Raw genomic sequence first — 25,014 nt, 5'->3', positions numbered from 1 at the left:
ACCTTTACCTTGGGAATGGGACTGTATAAACGCCATGAATTTTAATAAAAAAACAAGAGCTGTCTCCATAGGATGACATATGCCCCCAATAAATGCTTTGATAGAAATTATGAGCATTTTTCGAAACCTAAACGCATTTTTCGAAACCTAAACGCGGACATTAAGTTCAAGGTCAAAGGGGTCAAAATTTGTGTGCGCATGGAAAGGCCTTGTCCATATACACATGCATACCAGATATGAATGTTACATCTGAAGCGACATAGAAGTTATGAGCATTTTTTGAAACCTAAACACAAAGTGTGACGGACGGACGGACAGATGGACAGACGGACGGACAGTGCAATCACTATAATTATGCCCTCCTTCGGGGGCATAATAACACACTGACGAGACTTATTCAATAATATGTTGCCATTCCTACTTACTGTCGTCTGTCTGTGGTGCTGACAAGATGGTGCTATGTTTCATCTTCACCTCCTCCACATTGGAAGCTATCTTGTCAATCATCTGCCGTATGTCCTCCACCTGTCAACCACACCCAAACAGTCTGGACATAGAAACCTTCCAAGATATCATACACAGAGTTCAACTGAAGCAAAATCATCATTTCCAATGCAGGCTTTTTGCAATTTTCACATTTGTGACAATAGCAAATTATCAGCATTGCATTATTTTCATGCCAACTGTTAAGATTAACAAGATCACCGCCTTGCGGGTGCAGACCGCTCATCTATTTTCTTTTTAAAGGTGAAGGGACTCTCATTTTCAATCACAAAAGAGGGAGGGGTGGAGTGAAGAGGGGTGTATAGTGTAGGGGTGTGGACATTTATTACATTATCTTCCAAAAATGCGAAAAAAAATGCAAAAAAAAAAATTCAGGGGGGTGGGGGTTGGGGGGGGGGGGCAGGGTGGGGATTCTTGGGTGCGATGTTGGACGGTATTTCAAACATAAAATAATAAAAATAAATATTTGTTTTTTTTAACCGTTTCAAAAAAAAAAAAAATTGGGGGGGGGGGGGGGGGTGAGGTGGGGGGGGGGGGTATAGTGTAAGGGTGTGGTGGTAATTTGTGAGATGATCTTAAAAAAAAAAAAAATTAGGGGGGGGGGGGGGGGATTCGGTCGGGGGGGAGGGGGGGGGGGGATTCTTGGGTGCGATGGTTGGACGGTATTTCAAACATAAAATAATAAAATAAATAGTTGTGTTTTTTAATCGTTTAAAAAAAAAATTTGGGGAGGGGTGGGGTGGGGGGGGGGGTATAGTGTGAGGGTGTGGTGGTCATTTGTGAGATGAAAAAAAAAAGAGGGGGGGGGGGAAGGGGGGGCACGGGCGATGGTTTGGGTGGAGTCTATTGTAGTATGTCAGGTAAGAGTATTTTGTCAAAGTATCAATCAAATCTAATCATAAATAAAGAAGTTATGGCAATTTTAGCAAAATTTAATAATTTGACCTTGAGAGTCAAGGTCATTCAAAGGTCAAGGTAAAATTCAACTTGCCAGGTACAGTAACCTCATGATAGCATGAAAGTATTTGAAGTTTGAAAGCAATAGCCTTGATACTTACGAAGTAAAGTGGATCGATACACATAATTTAACCATATATTCAAAGTTACTAAGTCAAAAAAGGGCCATAATTCCGTAAAAATGACATCCAGAGTTATGCAACTTGTCTTTTTACTGTACCCTTATGATAGTTTGCGAGTGTTCCAGGTATGAAAGCAATATCTATGATACTTTAGGGGTAAAGTGGACCAAAACACAAAACTTAACCAAACTTTCAATTTTCTAAGTATAAAGGGCCCATAATTCCGTCCAAATGCCAGTCAGAGTTACATAACTTTGCCTGCACAGTCCCCTTACGCTAGTTAATATGTGTTGCAAGTATGAAAGCAATAGCTTTGATACTGTAGGAATAAAGTGGACCTAAACACAAAACATAACCAAATTTTCAATTTTCTAAGTATAAAAAGGGCACATAATTCTGTCAAAATGCCAGTCAGAGTTACATTACTTTGCTTGCACAGTCCCCTTGTGATAGTTAGTAAGTGTTGCAAGTATGAAAGCAATAGCTTTGATACTTAAGGAATAAAATGGACCTAAACACAAAACTTAACCAAAATTTTCAATTTTCTAAGTATAAGAGCGGGCACATAATTCTGTCGAAATGCACGCCAGAGTTATCTAACTTTGCCTGCCCAGTCCCCTCATGATAGTAAGTAAGTGTACCAAGTTTGAATGCAATAGCATTGATACTTTCTGAAAAAAGTGGACCTAAACGCAAAACTTAACCAAAATTTTCAATTTTTTATGTATAAAAAGGGCACATAATTCAGTCAAAATGCACGCCAGAGTTATCTAACTTTGCCTGCCCAGTCCCCTCATGATAGTAAGTAAGTGTACCAAGTTTGAATGCAATAGCATTGATACTTTCTGAGAAAAGTGGACCTAAACGCAAAACTTAACCGGACGCCGACGCCAAGGTGCATGATGACAATAGCTCATATTTTTTTTTAAAAAAAAAGGAAAAAAAACATTTTTTTTTTTTTTTTGGGGGGGGGGGGGGGTGAGAGGGGGGTTTAATGTGGGGTGGGGTTATGTATAAGATGAATTTTCAAAAATAAATAAAAATATAATTATAATGGGGGGGGCAGGGATTCTGGTTTGGGGCGTGGAGTTTTGTTTGGGTGGAATCTATTGTGGTATTCAGGTAAGTGTTGTTTTGTCAAAGTATTAATAAAATCTGATCATAAATAAAGAAGTTATGCCAATTTAAGCAAAATGCTCAATTATCTAAGTATAAAAGGGGCCATAATTCTGTCAAAATGCTTGATACAGTTGTCTGCGCTTGTTTATAGGTTGGGGTCATGTTGGTAAACAAGTATGCAAAATATGAAAGCAATATGTCAATGGACACAGGAAATATTTACGGTAGTACGCAAACTTTAACATAGATTTATCAATAATATGCATATTCTAAGTATAAAAGGGGCAATAATTCTGTCAAAATGCTTGATACAGTTGTCTGCTCTTGTTTGTAGATTGGGGTTATGATGGTAAACAAGTATGCAAAATATGAAACCAATACGTCAAGGGACACAGGAAATATTTGGGGGAGTATGCAAACTTTAACATAGATTTATCAATAATACACTTCAACACCGTTATTTCGAACACCGATAATCCGAAGTCACCGTTATTTCGAAGTATTTTTCGGGTCCCGATTGTGGTTCTTCTTTGTTCAATGTAAAATTTCATTGTTAATCCGAACTTCGTTAAACCAAGGAAATCGTTAATTCGAAGTGATTATGTCGGTCCCAACACTATAATTCGCACCTTATTATCAATCTTTAATCTGAAGTCAAAACTGCAAAACACTGTGCGTAATTTCACACCTATGTCGTCTGCGCGTTGTGCGTCAAAGCCGATAATTACACCTTTGTCGCCTGCGCGTAGCATGTTAATTTTATAATGTCGTCAAAAGCCGACGACGAGGCCGACAACACATGAATGAACATGATATCTAATCAACGTGTGACCACATGCATCAACGACGTAAGGCAGTCCTGCGAGCAAAACACGGGCGGAAGCCAGTTCTTCAATTTCCTTGACAAATTGGAGAAATATGTTACACACGTCCAGTTTAGTGCTGCTAACGCCGGTGTTCAGAAAGACATCGCGTCTTATTTAAAAAAAATAGTGAATTCATTTCCGAAAATGTATTCATATGTATTTACATGTATGATGCGCTATGCATTATATTTTATATGTTCTGTAATTAGAGAAAAATAAAAAGAAGAAAAAGAATTGTTTTATTGATCCGTTTGTACTAGTAGAAATCTATTGCTATCTGACTAGTTTACGTTTTAAAGTAAAACAATTATTAAAAGTACAGTGTGACCGAACCATGCGAATTCCACACTGTTGTATTGTTTCAGGATCAAAGAAGTCGTCTGTCAAATGTTTATTTCGAATAATCGTTAATCCGAAGTTTTTTTAACGGTCCCGACGACTTCGAAATAACGATGTTGAAGTGTATGCATATTCTTAGTATAAAAGGGGCATTAATTCTGTCAAAATGATTGATATAGTTGTCTGCTCTTGTTTGTCAGTTGATGGTAAACAAGTATGCAAAATATGAAAGCAATACGTCAAGGGACACAGGATATATTCGGATAGTACGCAAACTTTAACATTTGCTGCATATTCTAAGTGGAAAAGGGGCAATAACTATGAAAAATGCTTGATAGAGTTGTCTGCTCTTGTTAATAGGTTGGGGTCATGTTGGTAAACAAGTATGCAAAATATGAAAGCAATATGTCAAGGCACAATGAAAATAATTGGGGTAGTACGAAAACTTTAACATTTGCACGCAGACGCAGACACCGGGGTGAGTAGGATAGCTCCATTATATATATTTCATCAGCGATTTTTCTTACCCATTTGGGAAAAGTACCTGTACCATACCAATTGGGAAAAAATAGCACGAAAAACCCTGAAATTGGGAAAATTTGCGTAGTGAAATCTCCCAATTGGGAATTATGGGTATTTTTAATTACTTGGTGTTAACAGCACAATTAAAATCATCTCAAATATTGATTAAGATTCATTTTGGCTTGAAATATTCACTGTCAGTACTCATTTTAATTGTTAACTTGCAGATAATGAACTTTAGGAACAAAATTGACGGATTTATCCTTCCTTTTGGGAATTTTTTAGACTACAATTGGGAATTTTGTAGTTTTCCTTCAATGGGGAAAGTACCCTTTACCGGTACTTTATAAAGAAGGGAAAAAATCGCTGTTCATATATAATAGTCGAGCTAAAAAAATTTTTGTTGGGGGGGGGGGGGGGGGGGGGGGTTGAGAGGGGGTATAATGTGGGGTGTGCTAGTTTATTACATGAGGGAGAGGGGGGTATAATGCGGGGTGTGGTTATTTATTAGATGATGTCATAAAAAATAAAATAAAAAAAATTAAAATTGGGGGGGGGGGGGAGGTTCGGGGGGGAGGGGGGGGGGAGAGGGGGTATAATGTGGGGTGTGGTAATTTATAAGATGATATTTATTTTTTTTATTTGGGGGGGGGGAGTTGGGGGGAGGTTCGGGGGTGAGAGGGGGGTATAATGTGGGGTGTGGTAATTTATTAGATGTATACAAAAAATTGCGGGGGAGGTTGGGGGGGGGGGGAGGTTGGGGGGGGAGGGATTCTGGGTAGGGGTGTGGGGTATTGTTTGGTTGGAATCCATTGTGGTATTCAGGTAAGTGTTGTTTTGTGAAAGTAAAATAAAATGTGATCACAAATAAAGAAGTTATGGCAATTTAAGCAAAATGTTCAATTATATGAGTGTTAAAGGGGCCATAGGTATGTCAAAATGCTTGATACAGTGGTATGCTCTTGTTTATAAGTTGGGGTCACGTTGGTAAACAAGTATGCAAAATATAAAAGAAATATGTCAAAGGATATAGGAAATATAATTTGGGGTAGTACGCAAACTTTAACATAGATTTATAAAAAATATGCCTATTCTAAGTATAAAAGGGGCAATAATTCTGTCAAAATGCTTGATACAGTTGTCTGCTCTGGTTTATAGGTTGGGGTCATGATTGTTAACAAGTATGCAAAATATGAAAGCAATATGTCAAGGGACATTGAAAATAGTTGGGGTAGTACGCAAACTTGAACATTTGCTGCATATTGTATGTGGAAAAGGGTCCATAATTATGACAAAATGGTTGATAGAGTTGTCTGCTCTTGTTTATAGGTTGGGGTCATGATGGTTAACAAGTATGCAAAATATGAAAGCAATATGTCAAGGGACAATGAAAATAGTTGGAGTAGTACGCAAACTTAAACATTTGCTGCATATTGTAAGTGGAAAAGGGGCCATAATTATGACAAAATGCTTGATAGAGTTGTCTGCTCTTGTTTATAGGTTGGGGTCATGTTGGTTAACAAGTATGCAAAATATGAAAGCAATATGTCAAGGGACAAAGAAAATATTTGGGGTAGTACGAAAACTTCAATATTTGCACGCTAACGCTAACGCAAACGCTAAAGCCGGCGTGAGCAGGAAAGCTCCACTATATATATATTATATATAATAGTTGAGCTAAAACTGCCAATTGCTGTCAAATAAATTCCTAATTGAAGATTTCCAAAAACAATTTTATTTTTTATAAATAAAATTCAACATTAAGTAAGTTTCCCAATGCAGTTCTATGGGCCTAAGTGAATATAATATTGACAGCTTAAAAACACTTAAAACAGTTATTAAAGGGTCCTTTTCATGCTTTGGTAAATTGACAAAATTGAAAAAAGTTGTTTCAGATTCACAATTTTTGTTTTAGTTATGATATTTGTGAGGAAATAGTAATACTGAACATTTACCATGCTCTAAAATAGCTATTGTATGCGTCTTTTGACGATTTGAAAACCTGAAAATTATAAAGCGTTGCAACGTGAAACAATTGAATAATTTGGAAAGTTCTGTTGCTGTCCTTATATTTTTGGAAACTACGAGGATTGCTTATATAGGTAAAAAAATACATCCCCTTATGGCATGAGCACGGAGCGTCCAGTGGTTTAATCAGGAGTCTTTTTACTCCAGTATTCCAGGGGTCAGTTGTTCGAGTCCAGTTGAGGGTTACTTTTTTTTTCCTTTTTTTAATTGTATTCTTGTTGTTTTACTGGAGATTTTTAAATTTAGCAATATAAAGCATTAAATGACAAGCTTCAATAAATGCCAAAATCTGTGAAAAGGCCCCTTTAATGTTTAAGTATGTGTTATTTACATTAAAATGAAATTTTATTCTTCACGGAATGACCAAGATATTTGCCAGTAACTGTCTTTTTCACTATTAATCGATTAGCTTAGAGCACTGACATCAACAAAAGTGCAGCCGATTTCGAGAATTATTTTTACTGTGCCACTGATGTCATTCATATTGTCAAAACGAAAGTGCAGTTTCTGTGTGTACTAAACCTATTTTTTGTTCGTTCCAAAACTAGTTTACAATAATTATTGTATCGATGTGGCAGGATTGCTGGAACAGAATTTATATTTCTCAACAGGAAAAACAGCACTAGCCGTTCCGTCAAGTAATTAACAAACTTTACTCGCCCGACCTTCAACTTCACTAGCAAATTCGAGCGGTTGAGTGGATTTTTCAAGGCCTGGTGATACACGCATTCAATATTAATCTCCGCAACAAGAATGCATTTTGTATGGCTATTCCCAATAATAATATGTTCCCTAGTAGTTAGCAAGATATCATTTTCAAGATAACCTTCTGTCAAAATGAATGACTAATACACAGGTTGAAGTGACAGTGGAAACAGCTGTTCCTTCAAATGATACTGTATATGATACCAAATGACCTAAACGTATTTAATCTCTTTTAACATTGTGGATAACAGTAACAGCATTACTGTCAAATTGAATGTACATGAATGAAAACCATATGCATGATTGTTGGGTAACAAAGTATTAACTTATGTAATATATGATAATCTAAAACATGTCAATTAAGCAAATGTTTCTTGAAATTTAATTGTGAGCATCATAGCACCAGAGAAACCCTGTCCAGTAATAGTGGTAGCTAAAAAACATAAACAATCTGTGGATTATGTGCTGTTTTGTGTATGGCCCTTAAAGTTGTTTGAAAAACTTGCTTTTTAAAGTCATATAAGGTATAAAAAGCATTCTGCAATAGTGTGTTGATATCAGCGTTTTTTTATCGATATAAAGTTGGTACCAAAAAACAGCACCATTCCCAATGACACCATTTTCCCCAATTTCAAAACAAGAGGGCCATGATGGCCCTGAATCGCTCACCTGACTAACCTTGCTACATCAACTTAAATTCTATCAGACTCATATACAATCCCAAGCCAGATTTCATCAATTAATACATTCTGACAAAATTTCATTAAGACGTGATGAAAACTGTGACCTTTTTCATCTACACAAGGTTTTACTAGAATTGGCCTGGTGATCTAATTTTTGACCCCAGATGACCAATATACGATCGAAAATCAAATATTATCAAGATAAACATTCTGACCATATTTCATTAAGATCAGATGAAAATGATGACCTCTATTGTCTACACAAGGTTTTTCTATTATTTGACCTAGTGACCTAGTTTTTGACCCCAGATGACCCAAATACGATCCCAACCCAGATTTCATCAAGATTAACATTCTGGCCAAATTTTATTAACTTTGGATGAAAACTGTGACCTCTACTGATTACACAAGTTTTTTTCAACTTTGACCGAGTGACCTAGTTTTGGACCCTAGATGACCCAAATTAGATCCCAACCCAGATTTTAACAAGACAAACATTCTGACCATATTTCATTAAGATCAGATGAAAACTGTGACCTTTATTGTCTACACAAGGTGTTTGTATGATTTGACCTAGTGACCTAGTTTTTGACCCCAGATGACCCAAATACAATCCCAATACAGATTTTATCAAGATACACATTCTGACCAAATTTCATAAAGATTGGATTAACACTGTGACCTCTATTGTCAACACAAGGTTTTTCTATTATTTGACCTAGTGACCTAGTTTTTGACCCCAGATGACCCAAATACAATTCCTACCCAGATTTCATCAAGATTAAAATTCCGACCAAATTTCATAAAGATTGGATGAAAACTGTGACCTGTATTGTCTACACAAGGTTTTTCTATTATTTGAAATAGTGACCTAGTTTTTGACCCCACATGACCAAAATACAATCCCAACCCAGATTTTATCAAGATAAACATTCTGACCAAATTTCATAAAGATTGGATGAAAACTGTGACCTCTATTTTCTACACAAGGCTTTTCTATTATTTACCTAGTGACCTAGTTTTTGACCCCAGATGACCCAAATACAATCCCAATCCAGATTTCATCAAGATAAACATTTTGACCGAATTTCATAAAGATTGGATGAACACTGTGACTACTATTGTCTACACAAGGTTTTTCTATTATTTGACCTAGTGACCTAGTGTTTGACCCCAGATGACCCAAATACAATCCCAACCAAGATTTCATTAAGATAAACATTCTGACCAAATTTCATAAAGATTGGATGAAAACTGTGACCTCTATTGTCTACACAAGGTTTTTTATTATTTGACCTAGTGACCTAGTTTTTGACCCCAGATGACCCAAATACAATCCCAACCCAGATTACACCAAGATAAACATTTTGACCAAATTTCATAAAGTTTGGATGAAAACTATGACCTCTACACAAACAAATTGTTGGCGGACACACGCACGCACACAGAACGCCGGACATCACACGTTCACATAAGCTCACCATATCACTTTGAGACATGTGTGCTAAAAAAAATCCAAATACACAAAAAAATACCCAATTTGCAGAAAAAAATCAGTTGCATAGGTACATGTTAATCCGTTTTGTTAAAACCTCGCAGTCTACACAATAGGTCAGTATACCTGCTAAGCATGTTTTTATAACACCCAACGCTTGATCCAGTTTTGTTCGGATTTTCTGTTTACTCAGTAAATTCAAAGTGATTTTCCAAGTACAAATTTAATTATGGTAATTAGAAAATGCAATAAAACATTAGCAGTTTAAGTTTATAAATAATAATTTGTTAAAAGACTTTACATGTAGAAATAAATGTTTTGACAATATTAAGCATGAACTCCACAATATTTCCACGAGGATTACACCAGATTGATATCATCCGTCTGCTTTGTATACTTGGCCACAATTTTTTTGTGGAGGAGTACACGGTAAGGACTGATTAGCGTGATAGGTATAGCAAAGCAAATTATTTGCCACAAAACAACTTAAGATTCATTGATAGTGAAACTTGGTTATTTACTCATAACTGTTTCACAATCGTTCACATCTTCAGTGCCACGGAGCCATACTCTTATGCTACTCGATTAGTAGTATTAAACCAAAGACCTATAGATAACACAGATTGGAAACTCTCCTCTTCGCGATAGCGATATGCGATAATATCTAACAGCGGACGCGGGTCACGTGACATTGATTTTGGAGATGCCGGTGTACCTGTAGATTCTTCCCTGTTCCAGCTACTGTCGGCCATTTTGTTATAAAGCAATCAATTATTCTTAGTAATTAGTCGTTAATATTTGTTGTCGTAGGGTATTCTGAGCATGATCTGGTAGTTTATATTATATTGATATTGTTATTAACAATCTTAATGTGTTAATTAGTGTTTTTAGCGCTCGGTTGCCAGTTTGCATAGCAATGAATGTCTGAAAGCGCAACGTTACGAACTTCGCGTAGTGAGCAAAGTCGGTCGCCGAAAAAAGACATATTGAATATTTTTTGTGTTAATAAAAATAAGTATTTATTTTCTGTGTTGATAATTCTTTAGGTTTTGGTAGTTGTTATTCTAATTAATTATTAATTTATCGGAATTTGAAAGAGAACACTGGATTCGTTCATTTTCGATAATTTTTTTAAAATTGAAAGGCCCGAAGCATTTTTTTTTAAACATCTTCATTAAGCATCACATATTGATAACGTAAGATTTTTATGCTAGGTGAGATGTTAACAAACCAGAAGAAAATAATCAATTTAAAGTATTTGGCCTTATACAATGTTGGTACAATTTTAAGCTCTTTTTTTCTGTTGTACAAGATTGCTGTCAAACGTGTTTTTGTTCTTTTTGATAAACTTTTTCATTTTTCATCCCAAATAGATTAAGTCAGATTTTTATGCTTGGTGATATGTTAATCTGGGTATGAATAAACTAAACTGGAGGAAAATGTTCATTTTATAGGATTTTGGCCTTGTACAAAGATGGTACAATTTTAAGCTCTTTTACCCTATTATACACACATGTCGTCAAAGGTGCTTTGGTTCATTGTGAAAAACTTAGTCATTATTCACCTCAAATCGAAGAAATAAGATTTTTATTCTGGGTAATATGTTTATCTTGGTATGAATAAAAAACAAGATGAAAGTACAATGTATGTGTTTAAATTCTCATTTAATATCTTTTATTAGTATTTCCAGTTTTCTTGTCAATGTTACACATGTAAGTTAATATACAAACATATTTTAACAGATAGCTGTGAGATTACTATTAAAACACAAACAAAAGCTGTGAGATGACTATAATTCGTCGGCCGCGGCCACTGATCACACAATTAAAATCAATCAACAACGCAAACTGATAATTGAAGTTAGGATCCCTTCTTTTAATTAATTCTCAAGAAAAAAGAAAAAATACACAAAGCATCTTCTTCAGTTCGCTAATTGATCCAACAATTACACGCGCGTGAAAAGTTTTGTTTTTTTTCTTTTCGCGAAATCCTAGCCCACGATACTGAAAGCTTAATTTAATTACCAAAAAAAAAAAACTGGATTACAAACAAAACTTTAATAACCTATAACTCATGAATAAGATCTAAATAAAAAGAGAATTAAACAATTGAAAAAATCTACACTATCAATATTGAAAGAAGTCTAACTGAAACCGTTTTTGGATCGAACGATCATAGCATTTATTATAATTCATAGCAATTATTTTACTGTAATGTTGTTTTAATCAGAGACCTAGATCTATGTGTCCACATATATCTATCCGTTTTGAAATAATAATATTTTATAAGGTTTTAACTGTTTGAAATACCAAATTATACAAGAATATTTTATCAGCAAAATCCTTTCAAATAAACTATTTAACAGCATTCTCGCCACGATTTGGAAGTTCTTAGCGCTATTTCTTCAACGATCGCGGCATTATAAATTCTTATTGTAGGTAAATAAAATCGAGATTTTATAAAAAAAAACATAATTACCCATGTTTCTATGAAACTTTATTCTATAAAAATCGGATCATTATTGACCAAGTTACAGCCGCCTTTCATAGCGCCGTAACATTTTCGCATAACTTTGCTCGATAATCGTAGCCGTTGCTACTGACGCGTCACTATCTTATCGCAATCGTGATACACCGGCTATCTCCGGACTACTCCGATTGATTCATGGAATAAATCGTCTGCTGATCCTCAGCGTACTTATTGTTTTCTCGACCACGTGACCCCGCCGAGAGATAGCCGGAAAGGCGCGAAGTTTCCAATCTGTGTTATCTATAGGTCTTTGATTAAACCAATATCACTGTAAAATGAAACAAGAAATGTGTTTGTCAGAAACACTAGGTCCCCTTCTGTGCCGCTTTGACTTAGTATTTTTGACCTTTGACATTGAAGGATGACCTTGACCTTTCACCACTCAAAATGTGCAGCTCCATGAGATACATATGCATGCCAAATATCAAGTTGCTTTCTTAAATATTGCAAAAGTTATTGCAAATGTTTAAGTTGACGCAAACCAACCAACCAACAGACAGGGCAAAAACAATATGTCCCCCACTATAGTGGTGGCGGACATAAAAAGCCAAACAAATTACCATACTGGTTATCACTGGAGCTGCGTCGAGCATTTATATAATTCTGACTTAAAATTGGGGATAATGTATCAAATATTGGGCCTGACTTGGGGCAAAATTTTAAGTGGGACTTAAAATTAATTCGGCGCCGCCTGATGCTACAAAATGACCAGGTGTCAGTGTGATCATCAGCCGTGAGCAAGCCCTATGAGCAGGAAAAAACGTCTTCCCCTGATCAGACTGTGATGGGTTTCTATTTGTGACTGAGGTATGAAACTGTGTCACTCATCAGATGGCTGACGGCTCCGATGTGTCCAGTCTTGCCGATGCCTGAAGATCGGACACATCGGCTGGCGACTTGATTATTTGTGACTGAGGCATTAGAGTCCCAATTTAGACTATTGATACTTGCAAGCACAGCTCTATTTATAAGATTGTTGGGTTTAATAAATGTGTTGTTTAGTGTTGATACATCAAAGTTGTGTTTGATCTCCTGTGAAATCCTGTTTCTATCAACTTGATAGAAACAGGATTTCACAGGAGATCAAACACAACTTTGATGTTAATACATGTATGCAAATTATTATTTGTAAATGTTTTATACAGTTTTCAGCATATTTAACAATTTTCCCAATTTGGATGAAAACGCAGCTAATTTCCGAATTGTTCCGGTACCGGTACTATTCCTAAAGTGGTGAGGAAAAACGCTGGATATATATCTAACAGTTGCAAACTGTATAAGTGTAAAAAACACACTTGGAATGTGTCTTATATATTGTTTTTGTTTTAGCATACAATACTTTTTAATATAAAATAAATATAAAAATTTATTCTTTCATCTATTCAACATGATTTCAATATGAAAACTATCGTATTCATCATATTGGCCAATGTCAGGTTAATATTGGCAATAAAAACTAAACGTGTGCACAACAATAGTGTGGTTACCTGGGCAAAGAACTCATCCATGAAGCCCCCAGCATCCACCCCCACCTGGACATCGTCAGTATCTTCATCTTCACTCTGTGTCTGCAACAACAACCACTGGTATCAAAAGATAGTTAGGGAAGGTAATGCACATAATGCACCAATCAGAAATCAACTGCCCTAGTGTTACAGCTGGTAACTAGAGCTTTGTCACAGATGTGACGTATACCTCCACGTGCCGCATTGACACAGACTATTTTGCATGCTGTCTTCAAAAAACAAGAGAATCTAATTTATGAGGATTTTTAAGAATTATTATGCCATTATCATTTACAGCCATTTTGACCTTTGAACTCTTGAATTCTTTAACATGACACGCCGTAAAATGACTGTGAAAAAAATTAATGTACAGAGTCATTTAAAAATCTCACAATGAATGACATACTTATGGCCCAGACCAGATCATTTATTGCCATTTTTGACCTTTGAACTAAAAGTGTGGCCTTGGAGATATCGATGTAATTCTTTCGCGCGACACACCGTCCAATGATGGTGAACAAAAGAGCCAAATGATTATAAAATCTCACAATAAACGACATAGTTTGGCCCGGACAAGCTCATTAATGGCCATTTTTGACCTTTGAACTCAAGGTGTGACCTTGACCTTGGAGATATCTACGTAATTCTTTCACGCAACACACCGTCAATGATGGTGACCAAATGTGCCAAATGATTTTAAAATCTCACAATGAACGACATAGTTATGGCCCGGACAAGCTCATTTATGGCCATTTTTGACCTTCAAACTCAAAGTGTGACCTTAACCTGGGAGATATCAACGTAATTCTTTCACGCGACACACTGTCCAATGATGGTGAACATAATGTGCCAAATGATGTTTAAATCTTAAAATGAATGACATAGTTATGGCCTGGACAAGCTCATTAATGATCGTTGAACTCAAAGTGTGACCTTGACCTTGGAGATATCGATGTAATTCTTTCGTGCGACACACTGTCCAATGATGGTGAACAAATTTGCCAAATGATTTTAAAATCTCACAATAAATGACAAAGTTATGGCCTGGACAAGCATTTGACCTGTGAACTCCAAGTCTGACCTTGACCATTGAGATATCGACCTACTTTTTTCACACGACACACCAACCCATGATGGTGAACTAATGTACCAAGTCATTTTAAAATCCAAGGATAAATGACATAGTTATGGTCTGGACAAACTTTCAGTTTAAAACACACTTAGTGACCCCGTGACCTAGTTCTTGACCTGGCATGACCCATATTCAAACTTGACCTAGACATCATCTAGATACAACTTCTGACCAAGTTTGGTGAAGATCGGATGAAATTTCAGGACAGACCGACAAAGTGACTCCTATATAGCCTCCATTAACAATGGTAATGGGGGTATAATGAGTGGTAATGCACATAATGCACCCATCACCAATCAACTGTACAATGTTCCAGTGTAACAGCTGGTAAGGAGAGGTAATGCACATAATGCACCCATCACCAATCGACTGCTCCAGTGTAACAGCTGGAAAGGAGAGGTTATGCACATAATGCACCCATCACCAATCAACTGTTCCAGTGTAACAGCTAGTAAGTAGAGGTAATGCACATAATGCACCCATCACCAATCAACTGTTCACTGTTCCAGTGTAACAGCTGGTAAGGAGCGGTAATGCATATAATGCACCCATAACCAATCAACATTTCCAGTGTAACAGCTGGTAAGTAGAGGTAATGCATATAATGCACCCATAACCAATCCACTGTTCCAGTGTAACAGCTGGTAAGGAGAGGTAATGCACATAATGCACCCATAACCAATCAACTGTTCCAGTGTAACAGCTGGTTAGGAGAGGTAATGCACCCATAACCAATCAACTGCCCTAGTGTTACAGCTGGTAATGAGTGGTAATGCACATAATTTAATGCACCCATCACCAATCAACTGTTCCAGTGTAACAGCTGGTAATGAGAGGTAATGCACATAATGCACCCATACCCAATCAACTGTTCCAGTTTCAGAGATGGTAAGGAAAGGTAATGCACATAATGCACCCATCACCAATCAACTGTTCCAGTGTAACAGCTGGTAAGGAGAGGTAATGCACATAATGCACCCATAACCAATCAACTGTTCCAGTGTAACAGCTGGTAAGGAGAGGTAATGCATATAATGCACCCATAGCCAATCAACTGTTCCAGTGTAACAGCTGGTAAGTAGAGGTAATGCACATAATGCACCCATCACCAATCAACTGTTCCAGTGTAACAGCTGGTAAGGAGAGGTTATGCACATAATGCATCGATAACCAATCAACTGTTTCAGTGTAACAGCTGGTAAGTAGAGGTAATGCACATAATGCACCCATCACCAATCAACTGTTCCAGTGTAACAGCTGGTAATGAGAGGTAATGCACATAATGCACCCATAACCAATCAACTGTTTCAGTGTAACAGCTGGTAAGGAAAGGTAATGCACATAATGCACCCATAACCAATCAACTGTTCCAGTGTAACAGCTGGTAAGGAGAGGCAATGCACATAATGCACCCATCACCAATCAACTGGTTCAGTGTAACAGCTGGTAAGGAGAGGTAATGCATATAATGCACCCATAACCAATCAACTGTTCACTGTTCCAGTGTAACAGCTGGTAAGGAGAGGTAATGAACATACAGTTCACTCCATGCGTTTTCCCCAATTTCCCTCCATACGCTGTGTGCTGTAACGCTGAGGGAGATTAAGAAAATTTCGCGATACGCAGCATTTGCATGATTTGGGACTCCGCGTTTAACGATCGGCAAAATTGATAAGCCGATGCGGCTGCCCTCGGCATTGGCAACGCGGGGAAACTCCGTGTTTAACGAGATAATGATCAATTGAACTTTGTTTGACTTCCTGATTTTCAAATAAAATTACATTTATTACAAGTACATACAGTACAGCCAAAGCGGCACAAACATAATCTGCGGCTACGCCACGGCCAGATTATTAGTCCGAGGCGGCCAAATCGTGTGTTCACGCGGCGTATCGCCGTGGCACTCAGCATCGATCCGCGCAACGACGCCGAGTCTGTATAAACTTCGCGTACTTTCGCGCAGTAAATCCACCGCATACGTACGCTGCAGATTGAGTGAAAAGATATCCACCTACATGTACATACATGTACATGTATGTGTAGCGTAGAATTAATTACACGCAACTGTTTATGTTTTGTTCGATTATCATTATTAAATTTGTAATCCGAAACACACTTCCGAATTTTTATGCTAACGCGTCCTTTGGCAAATTCTAGCATCAAATAAACAGTACTAAAATATCCTTTGTTTCATAAAAAGCGCGCGAAAATTATGCAGACATGTAGAACGTCGTTTGGAAAGTTTGGGTGTATTTTGTGTTGTATAAATACATGAACATCGGGTCAGGCGTAAATCGCGTGTTCAGTGGGAAAAAAACGCCCCGATTAGACGTTATTTCATCATCTCTATAAATAGAAACAAATGCCAAAATGTTTTTGATACTTAAGGAAATATCGAGAATGTTTGTGCATCGTAAATATTTACCAGCATTTGCTTTAAAACTGGAATATACGGGATTATCGGGTAATTAGTAGCAATATTAACTGTATAATATGAACAAAATATAACGTGTTTATATACGCATATTCAAACAATAGTTATAATAAGCTGATAATTAACAAAACAACAAATACGTCGTCACAGTCGTGATTATTGATGTGGCTTCAAACTGCTAATTTTCTCAGCTCAAATATAAGAGCAGAATCAACATGCAATTAATTTATAAATCCACCATATGCTGGAACCTTGACCACTTGTATGTGCAAAAACATAATTACGTGACCTTGTTTATGTGTGAAATACATACACTAAGGGCGGGAAACAAACTTAATTGGCCAGACACATTAACTATGCTTACATGTATATGTTAATACAATCCGCGCACAATAAATTTATTATGATTTTAATTATTTATATAATTGTTCTTTCAAAAACTGTTAACTACATGTAACTAATAATTTTTAAAAGATTTTTTATTTCATGATGCGCATCGACTCGGCATCATGTCGCGGATCGCGGCATGCCTCGGCGGACAGATGCGAAGTTTCGCGGCGAAATGGGACTTGCCGCCGCATACCAGTGATTTTTTTTGCTTTAATTTGTTACAGCCTGTGCCTTTTGAATTGGGAAAATTAGCGCGATAAACCGTGAAATTGGGAAAAATAGCGCGATAAACCATAAAATTGGGAAAAATGAAGCATTATAAATAGGATTATAAGTAACAGAAGTGATATTGTTTTTAAGTGCATGTTCAGGGAGTTTTCTAGACAAGGAGTCTGGTCAAATTGTTGATTTTTTTAATCTATAAAAGTGGCAAGTTTGGGAATTATTTACGGACAAAAATGACTAAATTCAAGTTATATATTTTGTAAGATGTTTAAAAAATAAAGTTGAGACCTAGATTTAAGAAATCATAATTAAGTTATATGAGACTTCTTTCTAAAAAAAAAAAAAAAAAAAATATTTTTTTTTTTTTTTTTTTTTTTGGAAGTTGGGCTTTTTTTTGGGAAATTTTGGTCAGAATTTTGGGAAAAAACGTGTTTTTTTGCGATTGGGAAGCAGCCGAAATTCGGCTGTAAATTTGAGCAAAAAAAATCACTGCATACTGACGCGGCTTCAACGACTGACGCGGCATCGACTCGTTTCGCCATGCCGCCGCGGATCGCAAAATACGTTTGTTCCGCTTTGGCTGTACTGTATATATATATTTATTTATATAGATCGATCCCCACGTGGTTGTAGAAGTAGTTGTATAGAAAACTTGTTGATTTACGACAAACAAAACGTCGTCTTTAAACTGATACTTACCAATTAATATAATCACAGTTTGCAACATTGTTTTTATTTTGATAATTTAATCCAAAGTTTTCATGTCATGGCAGGTGTTTTTTCTATACTGAACATGTAAACAAATGACTGAGGACCCTATTAAAAGTCTCAGAAATCTGTGTGAATTGACAGTTTGACGTTATCAAAGGAAAGCCACTTCCTGTCTGAATGCATAACTAACTCAAGTAAACATGTTCAACGAATGCATAAGGAATGGTTTTAATTGTCGGAACGAAGTCAATTCACTGCTCACTTAAGCATTTATTTTTCTCTTCGTAGGCAGGTTATTCTATTGATTGCTAAAAGAAGATGGTAATTATTAAGTTGAGAGTTGCATTAAATATTCACAGTTGTGTTCTAGTTGCGTTGACATTCAAAACAATGTTTACCAGTAATTATGGACCAAATCGGCAGAGTGACATTCACACATGTTAATCCCTTTTGTCAAAACAACACATAATGCCAAACACTTAATCCAGTTCCGTCCAGACTGATGTTCTCTTTAATCGGTATACAGTACAGTAACTGTTTCAATAATTACTATACTAAAATACCGTAACCATAAAGATATTTGAATTGAAATTAATTTGGAGGAAATAAAAAATTATTCGCGATATAATTGTGTTAAAAAATACCAAAGAAACTTTTAACCGAAATCAACAGAATTCAGTGTTCTCTGCACTACAAAGTTTGTTTAAAAAAATTATTACACGCACACTTTCCACGCTTTTCACGCATAAACCTTGAACTTGTACATTGTAGCATATTTTTCGCGCGCTTTTGTCGGGAAATATACATGATGACTGTATATTGGAAGCATTTGTAAACGTCGTGTTAACATTAAAAATCAGAAGCGTGTTTCCGAGATACAAACAATTATTCTCATTTGGAAATTAAACGGAACATTTATTCTGGTGTTATATGTGTTATGAATTAAATATTATTTGGTCAAAACGCTTTACGTGTCGTATATTCAATCATATTGTCGACGTACCTGTGAATAAAAACATATATGAATTGTTTATACAATTATCTTTATTTTTATAAGCCACAGTATTAGAACAATTTTTAATGACAATGTTTTTATTTTTTGGCATGCTCACTGTAGCACACTGCTATTGCGGTGTTGCGCGGCGGTTGCTGATAAGAACGGAAATCATCTGCATTTACAGACTAGACCAAAGTAATACACGCCGCGAACTCGGCGGAACGCGGCGTTTTACCTCGCTTTCAAACTCGGCGTAAACACTTGCTAGCAGGAATAAAAACGCGGAGTGAGCGCGTTTTTGGGGGGAAACGTGTGGAGTGTACTGTATTGCACCCATCACCAATCAACTGTTCCAGTGTGTTACAGCTGGTAAGGAGAGGTAATGCATATAATGCACCCATAACCAATCCACTGTTCCAGTGTAACAGCTGGTAAGGAGAGGTAATGCACATAATGCACCCATAACCAATCAACTGTTCCAGTTTAACAGCTGGTAAGGAAAGGTAATGCACCCATAACCAATCAACTGTTCCAGTGTAACAGCTGGTAAGGAGCGGTAATGCACATAATGCACCCATCACCAATCAACTGTTCCAGTGTAACAGCTAGTAAGTAGAGGTAATGCACATAATGCACCCATCACCAATCAACTGTTCACTGTTCCAGTGTAACAGCTGGTAAGGAGCGGTAATGCATATAATGCACCCATAACCAATCAACATTTCCAGTGTAACAGCTGGTAAGTAGAGGTTATGCACATAATGCACCCATCAACTTCTACACTGTCCTAATATTTCATTGAAGGGCTTTTTTTTTAAACAATATTTAGAATATGACCTATTTAGGCTTTCACTAGGATTCATATTCCAAGAGTAAAATATATTACCTGATTGTCGGACAATCAGCACCTCATTTATTTGTCGACTAGGACAATTTTCACCCCAATAAATTATAACCAATTTAACACACTTAATGTGATTGTCACAGTGACTTCAGCCTTTGAACTAGTGACCCCAATTTCAATTGAATAGGGATAATCTACTGTCCAAGGCCAGTGCAAATGGGAAGTATCAAGCCAATCGGTGAATAGTTGACAAGTTATTGATTGGAATTTTTTTACACTCAGTGTTACAATGACCTTGACCTTAAACCTAGCAGGGTTTTTTTTTAGAGAAAGGGGAAGACGCTGGACGCTGGGTGAAAGGGGAAAAAAGAGTGCGAAAGAGACATATTAGGGGAAAAATAAAAACTGTTCATTTCATTGTCTATAATTCATCAAAACAGGCTTTTCTCTGTCCTTTTTATTCTTAAACACATTAAGCACGTATTAAAGTCAAAGACCTTAATTTAGTTGCAGGTGTAGATCTTATAATGGGAAATGTTTTCAACTATATTTCTGTACTGGGGCAGAGGGACGATGTCAATTTTGTGATTTCAATTTCATGATGACTGGGTTGACGATCTTGTTCTGCTACAGTATTGGAAGGGAAAGGAGCGGCAGCTGCCGATTGTCTACTTTCACTTTCTCAATGTTCGATGTTGATTACCTCAGAATCCTGCTGGGTTATAACGGTTTTAGATGATTCTTTCTTAAAAAATGCCTTGATGCGTTCAGCATCTTCCGAGTCCGAATGTTTTATTTTGTTTGTGTAAGAACGCCAATTGTGAGACATTTTTTTTATGTTTTCACGTTTATATCTTGGCTTGCACATAGCCCAGATGAAAATTCGACTGGTTTCCGGTAATTTATTGACGAAACACCCTTCTCGTGCAAGACTGGTAGCCAGTAAAATAGTCACATGATTATTACGATTAGTTGCCCAATTTACATGACGTAATTTAAGAGCTATATTTAGAATAACTGAGATTCCCAGATTTTTTGTGTTCATCTGGAGAGAGAGAAAGATCGTTGTACATGGTGCAAATTGGATAATTGTCGAATGCCCAAAGGAAAAATAAGCATGATATTTTTGGTGGGGAAATTGTATTTTGAGGGGAAAAATTCTGGTAGGGGAAGACGCCGAATATCGGCGTCACTTTTTTAGCAAAAAAAACCCCTGCCTAGTGACCCCTATTTCAATAGGGGCCATCTACTGTCCAATGCCAATACACATAGAAAGTATCAAGCCAATAGGTCCTTCCGTTCACAAGTTATTGATCGGAAACAATTATCATTCTTAGTGTGACAGTGACCTTTGACATAGTGACCCCAATTTCAATAGGGGTGATCTACTGGCAAAGGCCAATGCAAATGGGATGTATCAAGCTTATTGGTAAATCCCTCCACAAGTTATTGATCAGAAACAAACTGGTCTACCGACCAACCGACATCCAGCAAAACAATATACATTTACACCCTCATCTTTGAAGGGACCCGGAGGCATACATGTAATAATACTAGCCAAAAATCCTGACAGGAATCAATATGCAGGACAGTAAGTTATCCAACAATGTTGTAAAGGTTTTTATTAGGACAGTGTTCAAACCATTTAGCGTTTTGTTAATGGGACAGGGAGCATATTTTTTATATTGCGTAAAAAAACTATATTTAATTGGGATTAAATTTTGTTTTTGGATAAATTTAAATTCACAGAGCTGCAGTGCTCCAGCTAGGATTTGAAAAGGGCAGGGGGGCTTTTTTGTCAAAAGGGCACTTTCGACGCGCAGTATTTTGTCAAAAGGGCACTTTCGACGCGCAGTATTTTGTGAAAAGGGCAGGTTCGAGCGCGCGGGTGTTTCTGGAATGCTTCCTATTGCATGTTCATTTATATTTTATAAATAATTGTATTATTCCCATTATTATTAAACCATTCAAATATATTGTCTACAATGAGTATTAAACTAATTACAATGTAATAAGAGATTTATGAATTATCATATGAAAAAAAAATTTTTTTTTTTTTTTTGAGGGGGGGGGGGGCAGGGCGGAGGTTCGGGGGGGGGGGGGGGGGGGGGGGTGGCAGGGCGGAGGTTCGGGAGGGCAGGGCGCGTACATGTACATGTAGGGAGGTGAATTACCAAAAAACAAATTATTACTACTTTTTGACATTGGTAATGGCGCCACATTTTTGCTGTTCTTGTAAATTGATTTGAATGGAAATTGTTAAATTAGAAACAATTATGAAATGTAATATTTTGACAGTTTTCTTAGCATATGAATTATATACATAAAACTCAGAGGGAAGCATACAAATTGTATTCTCCGAAAAATATTCAATTAGGTTGAACAATCTACAGTAAATGGATATCTGCTCACTAAAACAAAAAAAAAAGTCCAGCAAAGAACAAAAAGATGTGTGCAAGCTGGAGCAATTTATAGCCACAATCAATCATTTATGATTAGCATTGCTTTGTGTCACATGCATAATAACCAACAATAGCCACAATTATCAGAATGATGCACAGAACAACCTGGTGATTCCTGATTGAAATTAGATATGGAACATGTGTTAAAATTGCACCAGTACCCTAACAAACCAAAATTATATTCCACATAACAAATCGCGATGGTACTTGAATTAAAGATGAGGTACCAGTATCTAACACAACCATGGTTACAAAACAAGCTTAAAAATGGTACAAAGCTGAGAGACATTAACATTAAGTATCTACTAAATAGTCTATGAGACAATTAAGGTCCAAATATTATCTGTGTGACCTTTTTTGTTACACTTTCATTTTTTTGCAAAAAATAAAATTAAATGTAAACAATCACTTATAACTTGTACATTCAGAAAAATACTCCTTCACACTTAACAGGCTGAAGAAAATAGAACTGGAGTGGACTTACATCACTTGTATAAACACTGTGAAAGTCAGCGAATAAGTATGAGAACAATCAAAGAGTGAAGAAATGCATAATTGAGCATACAAATATCAGCTTAATGCAAAAAACATTTGACTATGGCTTAGAGCCATTCATTTTTCAACTTCCTGTTTTGATTGCTGTTTTGATTTTGATTGCTGATAAACCACCTTGAAAAAAGGTGGTGACAGTGATTGTATAGGTGTTGATATAACCCATTTCCTCTAAAACCTGTCATCATGCAGTTGTAATATGACGAGTGCCACTATTTTAACTATTAAAGATTTATATTTCAGTATGCATTAAATATTAGCAAGTGTGATTGACTTGAAAATAGTTTGAAACTTGATTTAGGAATTAACATAGAAATCACATTGTGCATGATCAAATAAAAAATAGATAGAAAACTGTTGCACCTTGCATTTGGAGTACCTTTTTGTAGGAGATAAAATTGGTAAGCAAAGTTTGAAACATATAACTATTTTACCAATTAATTATTATAAGTTATATTATAATTAATAATTTTAAAATAGTATAATAGCAGGGCTGAACAAATTTACTCGCCCGCTCGTAATAACGAGTAAAAATCGGCTCCGGACGAGTGAATATTCCTGCAGCGCTCGTCCTGCAGGATGAGTTGCATTTCTGGCCGAAAATATTAAAATTTCAAGTATTAACACATCTTTACCAAACAAAACAACGTTTAATCGGCAATTGAAAATTACCCCGATGCTGATTATTGCACTGTGCTAAAATTAGTACTGTTCCCGTTAAGCCCTGATACAGTACACTCCACGCGTTTTCCCCAAAAAATGCGCTCCTTCCGCGGGGTTTTCTGCTAGCGAGTGTTCACGCGGCGTTTGGAGAGCGAGGTGAACTCGATAAAAACGCTCCGCTTTACGCCGCGTTCGCTTATTCCCGCGGCGTGTATTACTTTAGCCTAGTCGGTAAATGCAGACAATTTCCGTTCTTATCAGTGACCGCCGCGTTAACAGTGTGCTTCTGGGCATGCCAAAAAATAAAAACATTGTTATAATAAATTGTTTAAATACTGTAGTACGTACATGTATAAAAAAGAAAATTGTATAGAAAATTAATATATGTTTTAATTCACAGGTACGTCTACAATATGAATTAATATGCCAGGTGATCGTTTAAAGTTCATAAGGATAAATGTTCCGTAAAATTTCCAAATGAGAATAATAATAAGTAATCCGAAACACACTACGATTTTAAACGTTAACATGAAGTTTACAAATGCTTCCAATATACATTCATCATGTATATTTCCTGACAAAAGTGCGAGAAAATTATGCTGCAATGTACAAGGTCAAGGTATACTCCTGCAAAGCGTGCGGGTATTGATTTTTTGATACGCAGAGAACACTTTATTCTGTTGATTTCGGTTAAAAGCTTCTTTGGTATTTTTTAACAAAATTATATCGCGAATAAGTTGATATTTCCTACAAAATAATTTCAAATCGAGCACGCCGAATCTTCATCAGTACGGTATTTTCGTGTAGTAATTATTTTAACAGTAATTGTACTGTAAACTGATTAAAGAAGACATCTGTGCGGAACTGGATTAAGTGATTGAAATGTAAATTTGTTCATATTCTAGTTTCCTTTCATTGTTTTACCAAAACACACAATTTATTTATGGTCAGACACAAGGTCCGACAATGTCGGGAATAATACAGAACCTCAGCAAATTTTATCGGAAATGTCCGAGGTCCGATGTCTTTCTCATGGGTTGCTAATATAATACATCATACAGTATAAAAGTTAAAACCTGTTCGTTTAAGTTCCTTTAGCATGGGAAAGTTAAGTCACCCTGATTTAATATTAATTTTTTAAGTTTATTTATCAATACACGTATGTATTTTTAAGCTTAATATATATATATATATATATATATATATATATATATATATATATATATATAT

General features: G+C 36.3%; 1 protein-coding gene across 3 annotated transcripts in view; it reads right to left on the bottom strand.

Moving 5' to 3' along the window:
- The window catches only part of LOC127854976 (syntaxin-like), a 95,165-nt gene that overhangs the window by 69,854 nt on the left and 297 nt on the right, over positions 1-25,014 (bottom strand). For all 3 annotated transcript variants that reach the window (XM_052390188.1, XM_052390186.1, XM_052390196.1), the window contains exons 2-3: positions 13,357-13,437; positions 426-525 (exon numbers count right to left, since the gene is read on the bottom strand). In XM_052390188.1, the coding sequence (XP_052246148.1) occupies positions 426-525; positions 13,357-13,437 (181 nt within the window). The remainder of the gene's footprint in view (positions 1-425; positions 526-13,356; positions 13,438-25,014) is intronic.

Source organism: Dreissena polymorpha, chromosome 1 (assembly GCF_020536995.1).
Source record: "Dreissena polymorpha isolate Duluth1 chromosome 1, UMN_Dpol_1.0, whole genome shotgun sequence".
NCBI classification, from domain to species: domain Eukaryota; kingdom Metazoa; phylum Mollusca; class Bivalvia; order Myida; family Dreissenidae; genus Dreissena; species Dreissena polymorpha.
The sequence above is the reverse complement of the archived record's forward strand: the minus strand, read 5'-3'. Positions and strand labels throughout refer to the sequence as shown.